The 15,054-nt window shown below is 47.7% G+C and overlaps 1 protein-coding gene and 1 long non-coding RNA gene across 2 annotated transcripts in view; one reads left to right on the top strand and one right to left on the bottom strand.

Annotated features, from left to right (window-relative positions):
• The window catches only part of LOC144098268 (uncharacterized), a 217,010-nt gene that overhangs the window by 78,905 nt on the left and 123,051 nt on the right, over positions 1-15,054 (bottom strand). The gene's annotated exons all lie outside the window — the stretch shown is intronic.
• The window catches only part of LOC144098261 (voltage-dependent calcium channel subunit alpha-2/delta-1-like), a 272,367-nt gene that overhangs the window by 231,720 nt on the left and 25,593 nt on the right, over positions 1-15,054 (top strand). The window contains exons 13-28 of the mRNA XM_077630770.1: positions 370-448; positions 580-629; positions 801-884; positions 991-1,047; positions 4,927-5,004; positions 5,106-5,180; positions 5,276-5,347; positions 5,436-5,507; positions 5,566-5,627; positions 5,797-5,864; positions 7,003-7,051; positions 7,862-7,950; positions 8,471-8,564; positions 13,025-13,087; positions 13,185-13,288; positions 13,766-13,858. Of these exons, the coding sequence (XP_077486896.1) occupies positions 370-448; positions 580-629; positions 801-884; positions 991-1,047; positions 4,927-5,004; positions 5,106-5,180; positions 5,276-5,347; positions 5,436-5,507; positions 5,566-5,627; positions 5,797-5,864; positions 7,003-7,051; positions 7,862-7,950; positions 8,471-8,564; positions 13,025-13,087; positions 13,185-13,288; positions 13,766-13,858 (1,189 nt within the window). The remainder of the gene's footprint in view (positions 1-369; positions 449-579; positions 630-800; positions 885-990; positions 1,048-4,926; positions 5,005-5,105; positions 5,181-5,275; positions 5,348-5,435; positions 5,508-5,565; positions 5,628-5,796; positions 5,865-7,002; positions 7,052-7,861; positions 7,951-8,470; positions 8,565-13,024; positions 13,088-13,184; positions 13,289-13,765; positions 13,859-15,054) is intronic.

Here is a 15,054-nt window from a genome sequence, read left to right as displayed (position 1 = left end):
ATGACGGAAAATTTCATTGTTCTCAGAAGCTAAACACCTGCCTGGAAAGCCTGTTGCACAGTTGCAGTCTTAACCCGCAGCTGTGGCTGAGCAGTTAATCGTGTTCTGAAGCTGGTTCTGTTCGCGTTCACACATGGCTGCATTCTCATAGGACGACCACAATGAGCACCCCAGTACTGAGACTTTGGCGTGCGTCAAAGCCACCGGTAGTCACAATTATTGTGCGGTAATTAGTCATACAGTACTTCTAGTCGTATGGACCAGCGTAACCCTAACACATTAGATGGTATGGATTCAGTTTAGTGTTTGTCTCTTTCAATTCAACAAGAAATTTTTAGCTCATTTAACGGGCCTAAATTTTCCTCGCAGATTCGTATCTTCACCTACGTGGTCGGTCCACATCCGATACCGTACGCTACACTCAAGGCTCTCGCTTGCAAGAATCGAGGTATGGGTTTCCAGATCAAAATGATATTGGAAGTACGGGTGATAAACATGAACCGTAGTTTGCCATGAAGTTCATCAGTGAAGGTTTTTTGCACTCCAGGCTCTTCTTCTTTTGAACACATCTCATCGCAGGTTACTTTACAGCCATCACGTCGTTTGGTGCGAGCAGGTACAAAGTGCAGGTAGGTGTCAGTAACAGGTGACTAACCATGACAGGATTACGCCCTGCTTTCAAACATCTGGGGACATTTGATGTCTTCAGTAAGGTTCTCTTTGATGCCAAGAGAAAGACAAGAGGACCAAGGGCGAAGCAGACTCAGCTTTAATGTGTTTTTTTTATTACATCCTCGCAGGAATACCTCAAGGTGCTCAGTCGGCCCATGGTGCTTTCCAATGAGAAGCAGTTTGCGTGGACAAACTTTTACCAAGACTCCGGAGTAAGCAAAGCGTAGATTGTAAAGCGAGTTTGAGAGACACTTGTAGAAACACACAACTAAGAAGTGACTTTCTTACGGATTGTTGGCTTGTTTTTTTTTTCTCTAGGGAATAGGTCTGCTAACAACAGTCACACTGCCAGTCTACAACAAGACACATGGAACGGTAAGTAGCTTGAATATCTCCCAGCAGAAAGGTATACAGGGTGTTTCAAGGAAGCTCGGCACTGATTTTCTAAATACGTTTTTTTTAGGTAAGGAGAAACTTTTTGTGGTACAGTAATATCAGTGTTGGCGGATGTCAGAAAACAGGCGAATCATGTTAACAGGTAAAGTAATGAACAAAATTAAAATAACTAGCTTTTTGACTATTAACGATAGGCGCCTGATTGTACTTAGATATTCATAGCCAGCCGTTATTAATAAGGAAATAAGTTTTTAGAATTCCAAAGACGCCATTGCCTTTGCCGCCGAGACTACAAGTTTGGGTCATCGCTCGCGTCCTTCGAGAACCGCTCGCCTGCGGGGAGCTGAATGCGACGCCCATCTAATTGCGTCACTACGTGGCGCACGTACGGCGTGGCGATCTCTGCCCCGCCCGTGCTGGAGCAGGAAAGTGGCGCAGCGCAGGCGGGGCAGAGAATGCCACGCATGTGCTCCACGCAGTGACTCAATAAAAATTAAAATTGGTTTCATGGCTTTTTGAAGAAAGGAAATGGCGCAGTATCGGTCTCACCTCTCGGCGGACACCCGAACCGCGCCTTAAGGGAAGGGAGGAAGGCGGGAGTGAAAGAAAAAAGCGGGACTGTAGTGGAGGGCTCCGGAATAATTTCGACCACCTGGGGATCTTTAGCGTGCTCTGACATCACACAGCACACGGTCGCCTTAGCGTTTCGACTCCATCGAAACGCGATTTTATGGACGTCGCTTTGCGCTCCCGGTGATTGCAGCGGCCAAGGTAATGGCGTTTTCGACACTCTAAAACTGGCGCGGCTACTTCTTACGGCCCTCAACAAGTATCTAATTGTAGTATAAGGCGCCTGTCCATAGTAGGTGAAAAATTAAATGCCAGATTTTGGTAATCACTTTACTTGGTCAGCGCCGTGTCTGTGCACTTGTCTCGTCCTTTGTCCCCTGCGCTGCTGAAAAACAAGGTAACATAATTGGCTGGTTTTCTGACATATGCCAACACTGGTATTACTATACATCAGAAAGCCTCTCTTTACTTCCCCCCCCCCCCCCCCCAGAAAAAAAAACAACATATTTTTCAAATTATTTCCGGGTTTCACTAAAATACCTGGCATAAGTAGTTCGATGAAAATGAGTTCGCATTCCGAATTTCAGCGTGCTCATGTCTGATGGTCGTTCGTACTGCGTACGGCAATGTTTAGTCCTTTCGATTTCCTTCATGATTCATGAGAATTGTTCCTAGTGCTGGCTGTAAATTTTATAGTAGGTGAATTTATGCTATCCAGAGGGTATAAAGCCAATAGCCTTGTACTATTATTCATAATGTATAGCAGAATAAGAGCGTTTCCTTTAAGTATTTCTTCAAGATATTTTTACGTGACGGCGCGCCGAACAACTAGGCGGCATGACCGATGGCGATGACATGATTTAATGGCGGTGGGCCTAGCGCGAGCGCTTCGTGCCGCGCCACTGCCCACTTTGTCCAGACCGTGACAATATGAATATTCTGGATGGGATCTATCGCATCCTTAATGGAGCCAGATTCGCTGAAGTTATACTGCTGCACTGTGAGGGCCGCAACATGGTTCCATAAACAAGGTGTGCCAAGTCTTTTGAGGCAATTGATAACCAATAGTTTAATTGTGCACGCCCGCATTATCGTTAGCAAGTATATTTATATTTGGGCGTAATAAGCATCATATGCTTTTAGCCCTCATTCGCGGCAGATTAAGGCGTCTATACCCGAAGCCGGAAATGAGCGAGAATCTGACGTCGAACGTGAGGGCGTATGTTGTACGAAATGTTCCGAAACGTCCAAATGGCATCCGGGATTAAAACATCATCAGCCCTCAGCGGGCTTTGAACCGGTGGTGGCGCAAACAGACCAGCTTCGCTTTCCGCGGCGTTTGACCACTGGGCATCGTCGCTACCTCTTGCGCTGTGCTTTGGCTGTCACCGTATGCTCGTGTTTCATTGGTTCGTTCTGCACCACGAATGTATGCGGAAGCCGCTAATACAAAATTGGCTTTCAGGCAAGGAAAGCCGCACTACCTGCCTCGTTTACTCCTCAACGCGCCTGTGCAGAAGGGATGAACTAGGGATTGAAACAAACAAGAGAGAAAGAAGTGCCGTAGTAGAGGGTTCCGAGCCGGTGCTCTTACTGCGGACTGGCACACAGCTCATGGGTGTCTTTAGCATTTTGGCTGCGTGAAAACATGGCCGCCACAGCCGATAGCTGACCCCGAACGCTTGACCACTAAGCCGCCGCGGCGAGTTCTGCTGAAGAGTGAGTGAGCAACTTCGCTTTAAATAGCGAAAAAGACCTCACGCAGGCAGCGAGGGTCGTCGAACGCGCTCGAAACAGACGCCGAAAAAGCGGCTGTGAAGGCTGCGATGATCTGAGCCAATCAGACAGGCATGCGCTTCGAAACGTGGTCCTCCTTTCCCCTCACTCGAAACTGGCGGCTTCATCACTGGGAAGGAAAGAGCAGCTATGTTCAGCTGCTGTGCGCAAGAGGCCGGACCGATTCGGCGGATGACATTTTTACGAATAAGCAGGCCGCCGCAGTGCCGTGTACGTGCGGACTTGTGCTAATTTAACCAGTGAATGAAACGCTCCCTTTACTTTCAGAACACCATCCTGAACTACCCATTCAGTTGGTGGAGTAATTGTTTGAAAATAGTCCCGACCACTGCTCAAATATTTGAGGGACTATCTGTTGTCTTCTTTATTGGCTCTCATTGAACGAGAAACCTGTACCGTTCAAATTGCTGCAAACAACTTGTGAGATGAAGCAGAGACAGTAATTTTTTTTAATCAATTGTTCGAAACAAAGGAACCAACTTAAAAGAACTGGACATTGACAAATTTTAGCAATCATGAAGTTTTGAATGGTCGCAAAAATCGCAAATGACGTCGTTGTCACTGGCAGCAGCTTTTATATTCACTGCTTTTCCTTGTTACCATGCCTTGTTTTGCCTTTTACCCTTTTATTGGGGCTCTCAGAAAAAAATACAAAAAAACATAAATGAAAGAGAGAGGGAGCCTGGATCAGCAACGCTTTACCGGGCTTAAAGCCAATAAAAAAAAGAAAAAGAGCTAAACGCTAAAAAAAAAACTTATTTCGGGGCATAGTGCCCGAAATACGAAATGCACCCTTATGGGAGGCGTGTTCTGAACATTCTGCAACTGACAGCACCTCTGCACAAGACATCGGCATGACACGCCTCAGTTCGATTATAGTCCCAGTCTCTGCCAACAGTTCGTTATCTACGCTTCAGCCGTGTTTCGTCCGTTTCCTAGTGTGCAAATAAATGCGTATACTAAAGATGTATTTGAAAAAACAGCGCCATTTGGAATCAGGAATTTACCTTTGCAGGCATCCTAATGCCCTTTTTTGCATATCTTTGAGGCTTTATGCAAATATACAAAGACGGTTAGGAGATTCAATAAAAATTAGGCCTGTCTACTTTAGGCGGCTGCCAGCAATGCTATCTCAGTTTCGTTGGCAAAACCTGTGCCACGTTTTTTAACGAAAGCCAGGTTCACGTTATATTGGGCACACTGTATAAGAAACAAGGTAGGCAAATTTTTAGGGACCTTAGTTGAGCGCACCTCGATATCCAGTTACAGAGTATCGTTGTAGTATTGGAAGACAAAAATTCAAGGCTAGTGAACTGAAGATGCACCAGCTTCTTACTCCATGATTGTGGCCAGCTCACAGAAACATCCATGAGTTCTCACCTGGGGTTCTAAAACATCCGCTTTGTGAGGGACATTTGCGACACTTGCCGATGCAAGGTGCTTACAAGCAGCCTTTATTATGTATTCTGAGAGAGAATTTAAATTTCACAGAAGGACCAAACCATTGTAGGAGTTATGGGAGTGGACGTCTCACTTGAAGAACTGAAAGACCATGAACCCACGTACAAGGTATGTTCTTGCCAAGTGGCAAATATTCTTTGAGCTTCAAGCATTGGAAGACCCGTCTTTGCCTGTTTGCATTCTGCTAACGTTTTATTCCATCTGTGCAGATCGGTCCTTCAGGCTACTCATTCATGATCAATCGAAATGGTTATGTCATGTATCATCCGGACATTAAACTACAAGTACGTATTGCGTTGTTCATTTCCAGTAAAACATTTTTCGGAGGGCTATTAACAGTACAGAAATCTCTACTCATCGTTTTCCGCATTCATTTCAGCTGGGTTCTTTAGAAGAACCGTTAGACATAGACTTTCTGGATGTTGAAATTGAAAATCCGCTGAAAGAAAGGGTACGTGCCAACGGAGAAAAAAAAAAGGACAATGGATTTGTTCTAAAATTTACGTGTTGACGCATGCGTTGAATATTTTTTCTTTTAGATCCGGAGGAGAATGATCGAAGGACATTCGGGGCATGAAACTGTGGTCAGCCTGATCAGGATGCCGGACGAGGTGAGCTCACCTGCGTTTTTGTTGGCACTGGCAATCTCACCTCCTCCTATACTTGCAGAAACACCTCGTCCCGCAGAACATGGTCTACTATTACAGGCACATGAACGACTCGGAGTTCGGGTAAGCGCAAATAGGTTCATTGCAATTCTATAATCTTCTAGTTACCTGTTCAGAAATGTCTTCTCTGGTGCAATAACTGTAGGCCTCGATGTGATGTACACATTCGGCTTTTCGTCAAGAATGCAGAGGAATTCGATTGCATCTCGAGCGGGACTGTTCTTTTGCGCAGCGTCGCTCTGGCGTTCCCAGAAAAGCGGAAGTTGTACGTGCGTGTGGAAGGGATGCGCGCTGATGACGGTAAGGAAACTATTCTTCCAGGTTGGATGCTAGCGCAACACGTTGCGGAATTCAGTGCGTAACTTCCGGTCCTTTGCTGGTGCCGCAATTATTTTAGAAAAAGTTTGGGTGTCTCACTTGTTCTGTCACTGTATTACCGTATTTACTCGCTTATAAGACTACCTCCACGTGCGCTCTAAAATCGGGGTCCATCATTTCGTAAAGAACGGCCAGGGCAAGTCTCCAACTCGGCTGGAAATGCAGGAAATTCGAGGAGATAATGACGGGAGCGAACCTACTGCAGCAAGGACTGCGTTCTGGCCGACTTTAAGCCTTCACCAACGACGGCAGCTGCTGCCACGCTGATAGCGCAAAAGTTTTGCTCGACAATTTTTTGCGAACGCTCGCTTTGTAGGCATTGTTGCAAAAACGAAACTTCTCTGAGTGGCTCTATCCAGGGCCATATTTTGCACCTCAGAGCTTTCGTTAGTCGGCCATTAGAACATTATAATTTTCGTTACTGCCATAGCAGCGCAGTCCTCTCTCGGCAAAAAAGCCTTCGATTTGTGAAGCCTGTTTACTTCGGAAGCCCTCTCCGGAGGAGGCACCCTCTGTTCTGTGTTGTACCCACAATTCACCTCCACCTTACCGAGCACACCCCCAGAAACCCACACAGCGCCGAAAAGAAAATTTGACGGTGAAATCAAGCCTCTACACACAGCTCACCTATCCACCATTGCTCCCCAGAGACGACCCCCCCCCCCCCCTCCCCTGCCTCCGCAAGCCCCACCCAGCAGAAGGCCACGCAACAGCGGAACAAAGAGACGGTGAAATGAAATTCAAAAGAGCAAATTGAGGCGGCTACAGTGAAAGCGAAAACGAAGAAGCGAAGGCAATACTGTTAACACAGATTTGTCGCATTACATTATATGATCAGCAGTCACTTTTTTTCTTTTCTGGTTTCCTAAGTTACTTAGCGGAAGTATACGTCGCGTCCACCAATATCCGAGTAAATACGGTATAGTGGAGTTCCCTTCAAATAGAAAAACATGTCAGACTGTTGGTGCTCGATGAAGTACAATGCTTTGCCTGAACACAAAACAGGCATCTTTTGGGCCAGAAGAAAGAGTGATCGTAATGGGTCTGGCGTGTTTCCCAGGTTTCAAGCCAGAGACAGAGAAAGGGGATGGTGTCCTTTTGGCTCCGTGGTGAGTGGTTGCTTCTCTGTGGCGACACTTACAACAGGATTTGCTTTCGCGATTACAGTGGACACGGCATGGAGACTTTCAACGGGACTTTCTAGATTGTACCTGGCATTCATAGATGAGCCGTTCCAAGCGCTCATGCATGTGACTCACCTCTGGAGCAGTTGAATGAGTGTTTATAAATTTCTCAACAATCTGAAAGGGATCCTTCCCATGTAGACCGAGAAAGACACATTGATGCCACTGGCAATCTGCTGTCGTAGGACGGGCAATCGTCGTAGGTAAGACCGCAGTGTTCTCTAATGAATGGTAAAAGAAAATTGCTGCGCACAAGTCAAAGCTCATTTCCAAATAAGCCCGTGATTGATTAAACCGGTTTCTTTATGGTTCGCGCTGCAGAAAGTGGAAGGAGCAAAAAAAGGCGCGCCTGCACCTTTCCCTCGCGGGGGTGCTTTTTTTTTCACGACCCTCTCACCGTGCTGCTCGCGTACGGTTCGCATCGTGCAACACGCGTGTAGAACGGCTTCAGATTTCCACGTTTACTTCCCGCGCAGTTGTAACGCTGCTCGAGAGCGGCAACCTCGGTGGGTGAAACCCTCGAAAGCTGACGTGATCCTGTCGGACTGGACGCGCTCGCAAGAGTGCCTATATGGTAATTCAGGCCCGTGGCGACGGCCATCCAGACACCCTCGTGTAAAGAATGACCACGTGTGCTCGAGACTTTGCGTGCAGTCTAAAATTACTCTAAGCAGCTTTTGGTCCCAAGCAAACGCGGCTTTGCCGAAGGCTTTATATATGTTGTCTTTACTTCAGGCGCTACTGCAAAAACATCCCGCGCCCCAAGGGACTCACGGGCAACATCAGCCAAGTCCTGGAAGCGTACCGGGCGGACCATCGTCAGTGTGAGTGGTTGCAGAATTTTGGTTCGGCAGGGTATTGTTTCAGACTGAATTAAATAATAGTAGTGTCAGTGATAGGCGCCAGTGGCAACACCTTCTCTTTTTGCGTCTGGAGAGACTTGACGTCTTTCTTCTGCTAAGAGCTGTGTGGCGTTGAGTACATTACTTGAGTAGCGAGGCAAAAAAGATGACGGAAGGAAATGCTTTAAAATAATGCTCCGCCTCCACATAATGCATGACTGATAGACTACTGGAAGCGGTGATCGAAAGAAAAAGGTAGAAAGCAGCGCGAAATGACTTAGATGCTACGGTGCACCACATGTTACGTCTACGCGCGGCAAGGCGTAGACTCGCTCCCTCCCTTGAGGCGCTTCAAGTGAAACCGAGTGCTTTACTTGAAGCGACAGAGAGTGTTGGCCATACGCCCACAAGAAAGAAGCTCTTCTTGCTTGCGCTCCGCGGAGCACAGGACGCATGCTCCGGGCAAATTTGCAGGCTCCCCGCGCACACTTTGGCCTCGCAGGTGATCCTCTACTCATGCAGCGACTGCTGTGGGACGTCGAGAACACGCGGGCCGTCGTGAGCAACTGGACGAGCGACGCGTTCGCCGAAGAAAGGTGCGCCCACCTTGGTCGAGGCACGGTCTAGAGCTGCACTTGCACTACACCGACGCGTCTAAGAGAAAACAGGCTTGAAATAGACGCCACACACGGACAAGCTCACAAACAACTGGGTTTCATTCGCGTATACAAGCACTTATACATCAGGGGTGTGGGAGATGAGGTTTACAGAGGGGAAGGTATGCTGCGTAAATGCGGACGATCCGAAGCAATCACGTCCCATATGTTACGTACGCTTTGCCGAGAATGGGGTCAGCAAGTCTCGTCTAGAAGCAACCAGCACATCTGTTCCTCCTGGGTGGTTCCGGCACCCCCTGTCTATCGACGACAACTGCTCCCAGGCCTGCAGTAATAGACCGCCCGGAGCGGATCGGGTTGTCATCGGGCTTCAATCACTGTGCTTTGGCGCATCGGAGTGTGGCTGCCTTCGACGCAAAAGAACGACGGGCTGAAGTTTGGGCCCTATTTCTGGTGTTTCTTCATGTGCCGAGAGCCTCTACGACGAGCAGGCGGTCGCTGCCCTAATGGCCGCGGCCATGTCAGGAGACAAACGCCTTGTTTCCAGTGGTTCTCCTACGGCGTGCCTGTTTCGCGCGTCGGAAGTTGTGAAGCACAGGTGTCGGAACATGTGTCGACCACCAGCTTGCCATGGAACAATGCCTGCAGTCCTACCGCAGCCTACCCTACTTTGATGGCGTCCACCTCTTCCTCATGCTCAACGCATGACGAGGGGTGGGTGTGAGATTGTGCGTCAAAGATAAACGTGACAGGTTACTCCTCGGCGAGGCCGTTCTCTGCCTAGGTACTTAAGGGAATGAGAGCCCTACGAAACTCTCCTGCTTACTCTTGACGTCGTACAATATGTAAACAAACCCAGTCGTCTTCTTTCGCCCATCAACCAACTCCTTCACTCAACGGCACTCCTGTCCTGTTGGAACGGGCGTCGACTTTACAGCGGTCCCGTCAGGCAGCGGCTCCAGAAATCTGTTTGCCAGCGTCCAGAACGTGACTACTTGGTCGTTCACCTCAACGCAGCGTATTTCCCCCACTGTTACCATGCTCTCCCTCATACCCACATTGTTGTGCTTGTCTGTTTGAATAACGGTCAGCTACTAGTCACCGTCGTTGCATGTGTTCTTCCCTGTGTGGCGTCTATTCTTGGCTGCAGTTCTCTTGGATAATGCGCAAGCAAGCTCAAAAACAAATCCTCCTACTGAAGAGTCGTGTTTTGGCCAATACGTAGGTAATGAATTTTTTCGTGCCAAGCCAACACGGTTGGCCGTGTGGAAGGCCGTATTGGAGAGCTCCGGTTTATTTTGGCCGTCCGGACTTCCCTTACGGCGACCTAAATCTCAGCGCATAAGAGTTTTGCATATCCCCCCCCCCCCCAAACAAAAAAGAAAATGCTTCTGCCGTACTCCTTTCCAGCTGTTGCACACCACAGCCGCTGGAGCATCGCGGCGGATATCCGAACGTTCACCACTAACGACGGACGAAAAATAAAACAAGGCCGAGTAGAACGGAAAATTCGAGAGCCCACAGTAAAAGCTACATGGCAGCAAGTTTGAATGCTAGCTAGCGACACGATTAAGCGTTTACTTGAAAGTCACCAAATCTCATAAGTGGAAAAAAAAAGGTGGTACTTAACACCCCCCCCCCCCCAAAAAAAAAAAATTAGTATGGTTTAACTGCTTTTGAACCTGGTTAGAGAGCGAGCGAAAGCTGTGGTGTATCAGGCAAACAGACGCGTTTTGGCGCCTGTAAAATTAAGTGCGTTCCGGACAAGTTCGCTGCTCGCTTAATTGGAACATCTGTAATTTACACGCTCATAATTGAAGTATTCATGAACGCCTCAGTTCATAACTCGAAGGTACGTTTTAAGACATCTGTTGATTCCCTAGACGCGAGCCATCTGCTGGGCTATCGCCGTACATTGCATGTTGGGGGTTTCTGTGGGTGCCGCATGGTGACGCTACGACTGCCGGCCATGCACGAAGGAAATTTACCGGAAACATAGTTCGCTACCCGCTTAATTGGGATATCTGTAATTCACATGGTCATCATTAAATTATTTATGCAAGCCTCAGTACATATCGCGAAAATACGTTTCTTAGACATCTGTGCATTACCTAGACGCGCCTCCATTCACTTTGAAGTGTCCAAAAAAAGGGCTGTTTATATTCCTATAGTGTTCGTTGCCTTGCGGCTAATCAACCTGATTACGAACCATTTGACATGTTTTTCTTCATTACGCATCATAGCCTGTAGAATACGCGCATGCTGGACAACAGCGCTGAGCCTGTGGTTACAGCCAGAAGCGATTTCAGTCGAATGATGCTCCAACTCGGAGACATTTGTGATGAGAGGGACTTTCTACCGGACTGGTTTCCGCTGTTGATGCGGTGTCTATCTTTGCCGCCCTTTTCGCTGTGTTGTTTTCTCTCTAGCTAGTGCAGCGGCGTCGCCAGCTGCGTGCTTAGTAAATAATCTGTTTATATCGCCTTTCTGTACATGCATAACCTCGTGTAGTAAATACCATGCTGTAAAAACAAAAAGAAAACAGTCGAGGCGGAGTCCCGGGTTCGATTCGCACCTGCACCACAATTTTCTTTTTTTTATTAATTGAGGCCGCTTCAAGGTCATATCTGCGCCGTAACCTGACTTTCAAGGTTTGTGCGCGAGAAGTGGAGCTTTCGCTCGAAAAACAAAAGCTCTGTATGAAATCGTGGGCTAAAGCGGCTCATTAAAATAAACTTTTGGCATCGTACTCGTTCGCCGTGCACTTACACGAAGTGTGACGCAGGGGCCCTGATTGAATGACGTACAACCCGTCTGATGCACTATCCCTCCTTCGATGCTATTTCACTGAATATATATTTTCTTGCAATAGCTGGCGATGCCGACAAATAATGTTGTAGCAGCGGACGCCTGATCACTTGCGCACCGAGGCCTAACTTGTTGCCAATTCTTCCCTTACGTGACAGTGGGAAGCCTTGGGGAATGTGCACCCGCCTCTGGCATGCACGACTGAGGCAGAATGGCATGCCTAGGATACATTTCTGGAATACAACAAAAATCATCAGTGGTAAAATAGAGTCGGTTGCCAAATTTTCTTTTTAAAATTTTTACTGAGAGAGAGGAAGCGCAGTGACGTGCTTTAACAGCTCCCCTGCAAGGTATCGACTTTGCCGAAATGCAACTGGCAATCTGATTTGTTTTTAAACCATGCAGGAAATCACTTACAGCACTCGTTAAGCTCTAAACCTGTGTAAGGTAAGGAAAACCCTTAGAATCATCTTTCGAGAATTTCTGGTTTTTGGGGAAGCCGTAAAGTATTTCCCGTACGAGTCAGAAGCAAGCCCCCTTTGCCTGGTTACTTCCGACAAAGTCGGCACGAGAAAAAAAGCATCGTCGCATTCTAGCAGAAAGTTGTCTTTGGGATTGCGTCTTTCGTGAGCTTCACTCGTGTTATAAGTTTTGATAGTAGTCTTCCTTTGTCCTACAAATATGATGCACACCGACGACTTGCGCGTGCTTGCGAGCCAAGTTTATTGGTGCGTGCTGGTGAACAGCCGGCGACCACCTCCGCGAGTCAACTTCGCCCCATGATCGCAGGCAAGAGCCGCTCTAACCCTAGAATCACGAATGAAAGAGAGAGGAAAACGCACCAATGCGCACCACGACTCAGCCCTGAGCGGAATTATGAGTGCGTCAAAAGGGCATCAAAAAGACGGTTGGGCCTGCTTACTTCACGCCGTCCATTGTTCAAGTTTGGATGACGACACCTGCAAATGGGCGCTCTCAGGCTGGGCGTGTACAGTCAGGTCAGAATTCAACGCGAACACACATATGCCGTACTCTTCTATTGTGCAAAAAGATATCCTCTTACAAACGATTACTAATACATACTCCGGTAGATCCTTTACCCAGCAACAAGAACCAAGCTAGTTGCATACTGCAGCTGAAAGTGCACCGGTAAAAAATATCTTGTTTTGTTCACAGGCGCTGTTCACGTTTCATTCCGATTTGAGTGGGCATATCAGATTTTTTTTTTCTTGAATTTGGCTTGGGTTTAAAAAAAACAGACATGCTTTCTGCTGTAATGTCGCAAGAGACAGTTTATGAGTATACTTGATGGGGCTTTGATGAAAGCATTCGCTTTCGTTCACCAGGTGCTGACTTGTGGTGTGCAGGATTGGTTTGGTTCGTTTTGTAAACGAACGAATGTAGCGAGCGTGGATGTAAGTCTTGTGTCCACAGAACAGGAGAAGCTGTGAAATCCAACGAACTTTCGGTTCCTACGCGTGCCGGAATATTTATCCCCTCGGCGCCAATTGTTCGAGCTGGTGTGAGCGCTTGTATTTCACTGCTTCGAACACGCCATGTTGTGGAAAATTGTGTCCGACACAGAGATAACATGCTTATTTAACTCAATTTCTCTTCCTACCCCACTTCAGGGACGGTATATTAGGGACTTTCGTGGGAACAGAAGGGGGTCTAATACGCTACCATCCTGAGACGTAAGTACTCTGCATTTTTTTTTACATTGCGGTCCCGTTGAAAGCAGCGTGTTTGTTTATCCATCACGCCTTGATTCGTTTTTATTTTGTTCTTCAGCATCGTGGAGTTCCTGGAGCCGGAGGCTAATCCCCAGAGGGCCTCATACTTTCGCAGAGCGTTATATGCCGAAGACTTCGTGTTTCTCATCAGCGACGTAAAACGTAAGGAAACATTAAGCAGGACGCGCACCCCATCAGGCATCAATGCAGTTCGAACTGCTGATTGATGCGGATTATTTAGTAAGGGTTACTCAAGTTCATGACAAGAACACCGAAAGTAGGCACAAAGAAAAAAGCCTAAAAACCAGTGGTTTAGTTTTTTTTCTTGTTATAATGATGTGAGATTTTTGGGTACCTTGTGTAAAGTTTTCGGAATGCCCCATACCTTCGGTACGCTTATCATAAACACATAACCTTCCGCTAGATGGTGGTTCGGAGAGCTTCTTAGGGTTTTCTTCTCGCTTTTGAAGTATGGTAGCTAGAAGTATTAACGGCGCCACTTATCTAGCCAGCATAACTAGTGAACAGCGTGTCTTGTCATGTGAAAATCATATTCCTCTGAACAAAGAGGTCCCTACACTCATTGTCATTTTCTGTTGCACTAAGCCGCTACCGTCACACTAAGCGAGTCTGTTGCAGGCACGTGGGGTCCGAACTCGACCCGAGGAAGCGTCATCATGGCCGCAAAAGCAGTGGACATCTACATAAAAAAGTCGGAGCTGACGCCAGCAGGTAAGCCGAGGAGGTAGTGAACGCCTATGTTCGACCCGACGCGAATGTTATGAGACGTCGGAAGCCTGCTAACTCCATTAACAAAAGAAACTCAGTGGCTTTTGAAATCCATCTACGTACTGCCGGCAACGATCGGCCACCCACTGCGTTGCGTGTAGGGCTTTAAAAAGAGTGAAAGAGGAAAAGGAGGATATGCGAAACAAAGCAGGTCTTCCCTTTTGAACGTCTTCTGGCAAGCGAGAAAGTACTCGGGCCGCATTTGCGAATTCATAGAGTTAGAGGAGAATGCCAGGCCGGTAAACTTTATTCCCCAAGATTGCTTATATACGTTCAGTTCCTGATTGGCGGATGCCTCGCTTATTGTCGTCTTGGCAACAATGATAGGCTAGCGCGGGTTGACTGCATGATTCCGGCATTTGGTCTGAGCGCAGTAACGAAACCTTGCGGGAGGCTTACTCCATGGGGAGCAAAAGAAGGCGGCGAGTGCGGGATATTTATGCCTTAGCATTAGACTGCTCTGCGCAAGCGGCGGCCACCGACACGCGCGACGCGGTGCGATCCTTGTGACGTCATCACAACCTATCCACCGTTGGTAGTTGAATTACTGGCTGGTGGCGAGAGGTTGCTCGTGAGACCTGCGTCTCACAAGCCCCACGGGTGGTTATGTTTGAAACAGTCAACTGCCGGGGGTTAAGCGCATCGCTCAACCGCTGCACCACTGCGCCAGGAGTACTGGTATGAGGACCCCCAGGAATCTTTGAATGTAAAGTAGAGGACGACCAATCCTGCACGTATGTGCATTAACCGATTAACGGTATCGCGTCATACCCTTAAGGCGGATCTACAACAGAATTAGCAGTAACTGAAAATGCTAACCCATTTAACTTCTCCACCTAAGGTCGCATTAGAGTTTATTTAATCTCACTTCAACACGGTAAAAATTGACGGAAAAGGCTGCAACAGCGATATGAAAGATATGAGAGAGTGAGGCAGATACTTGCGCTGCTTCGTTCTCTCATGTGCTGTCTCCACAGCGCTGTGCAGCCTTTTCGTCAATACGAACCTGTATGCTCTCTTCTATAGAACCAGGTGATGCAGCTACAAAACCTGCTGCAGGAACGGAGAGAGATTGACGCAGCACGCGACCTTATCACTTCGTGTGCTACACGCGGATATGGTAACGTGCGGCACAGCGC

This window comes from Amblyomma americanum, chromosome 7 (assembly GCF_052857255.1).
Source record: "Amblyomma americanum isolate KBUSLIRL-KWMA chromosome 7, ASM5285725v1, whole genome shotgun sequence".
In the NCBI taxonomy this organism is placed as follows: Eukaryota; Metazoa; Arthropoda; class Arachnida; order Ixodida; family Ixodidae; genus Amblyomma; species Amblyomma americanum.
The sequence above is the reverse complement of the archived record's forward strand: the minus strand, read 5'-3'. Positions and strand labels throughout refer to the sequence as shown.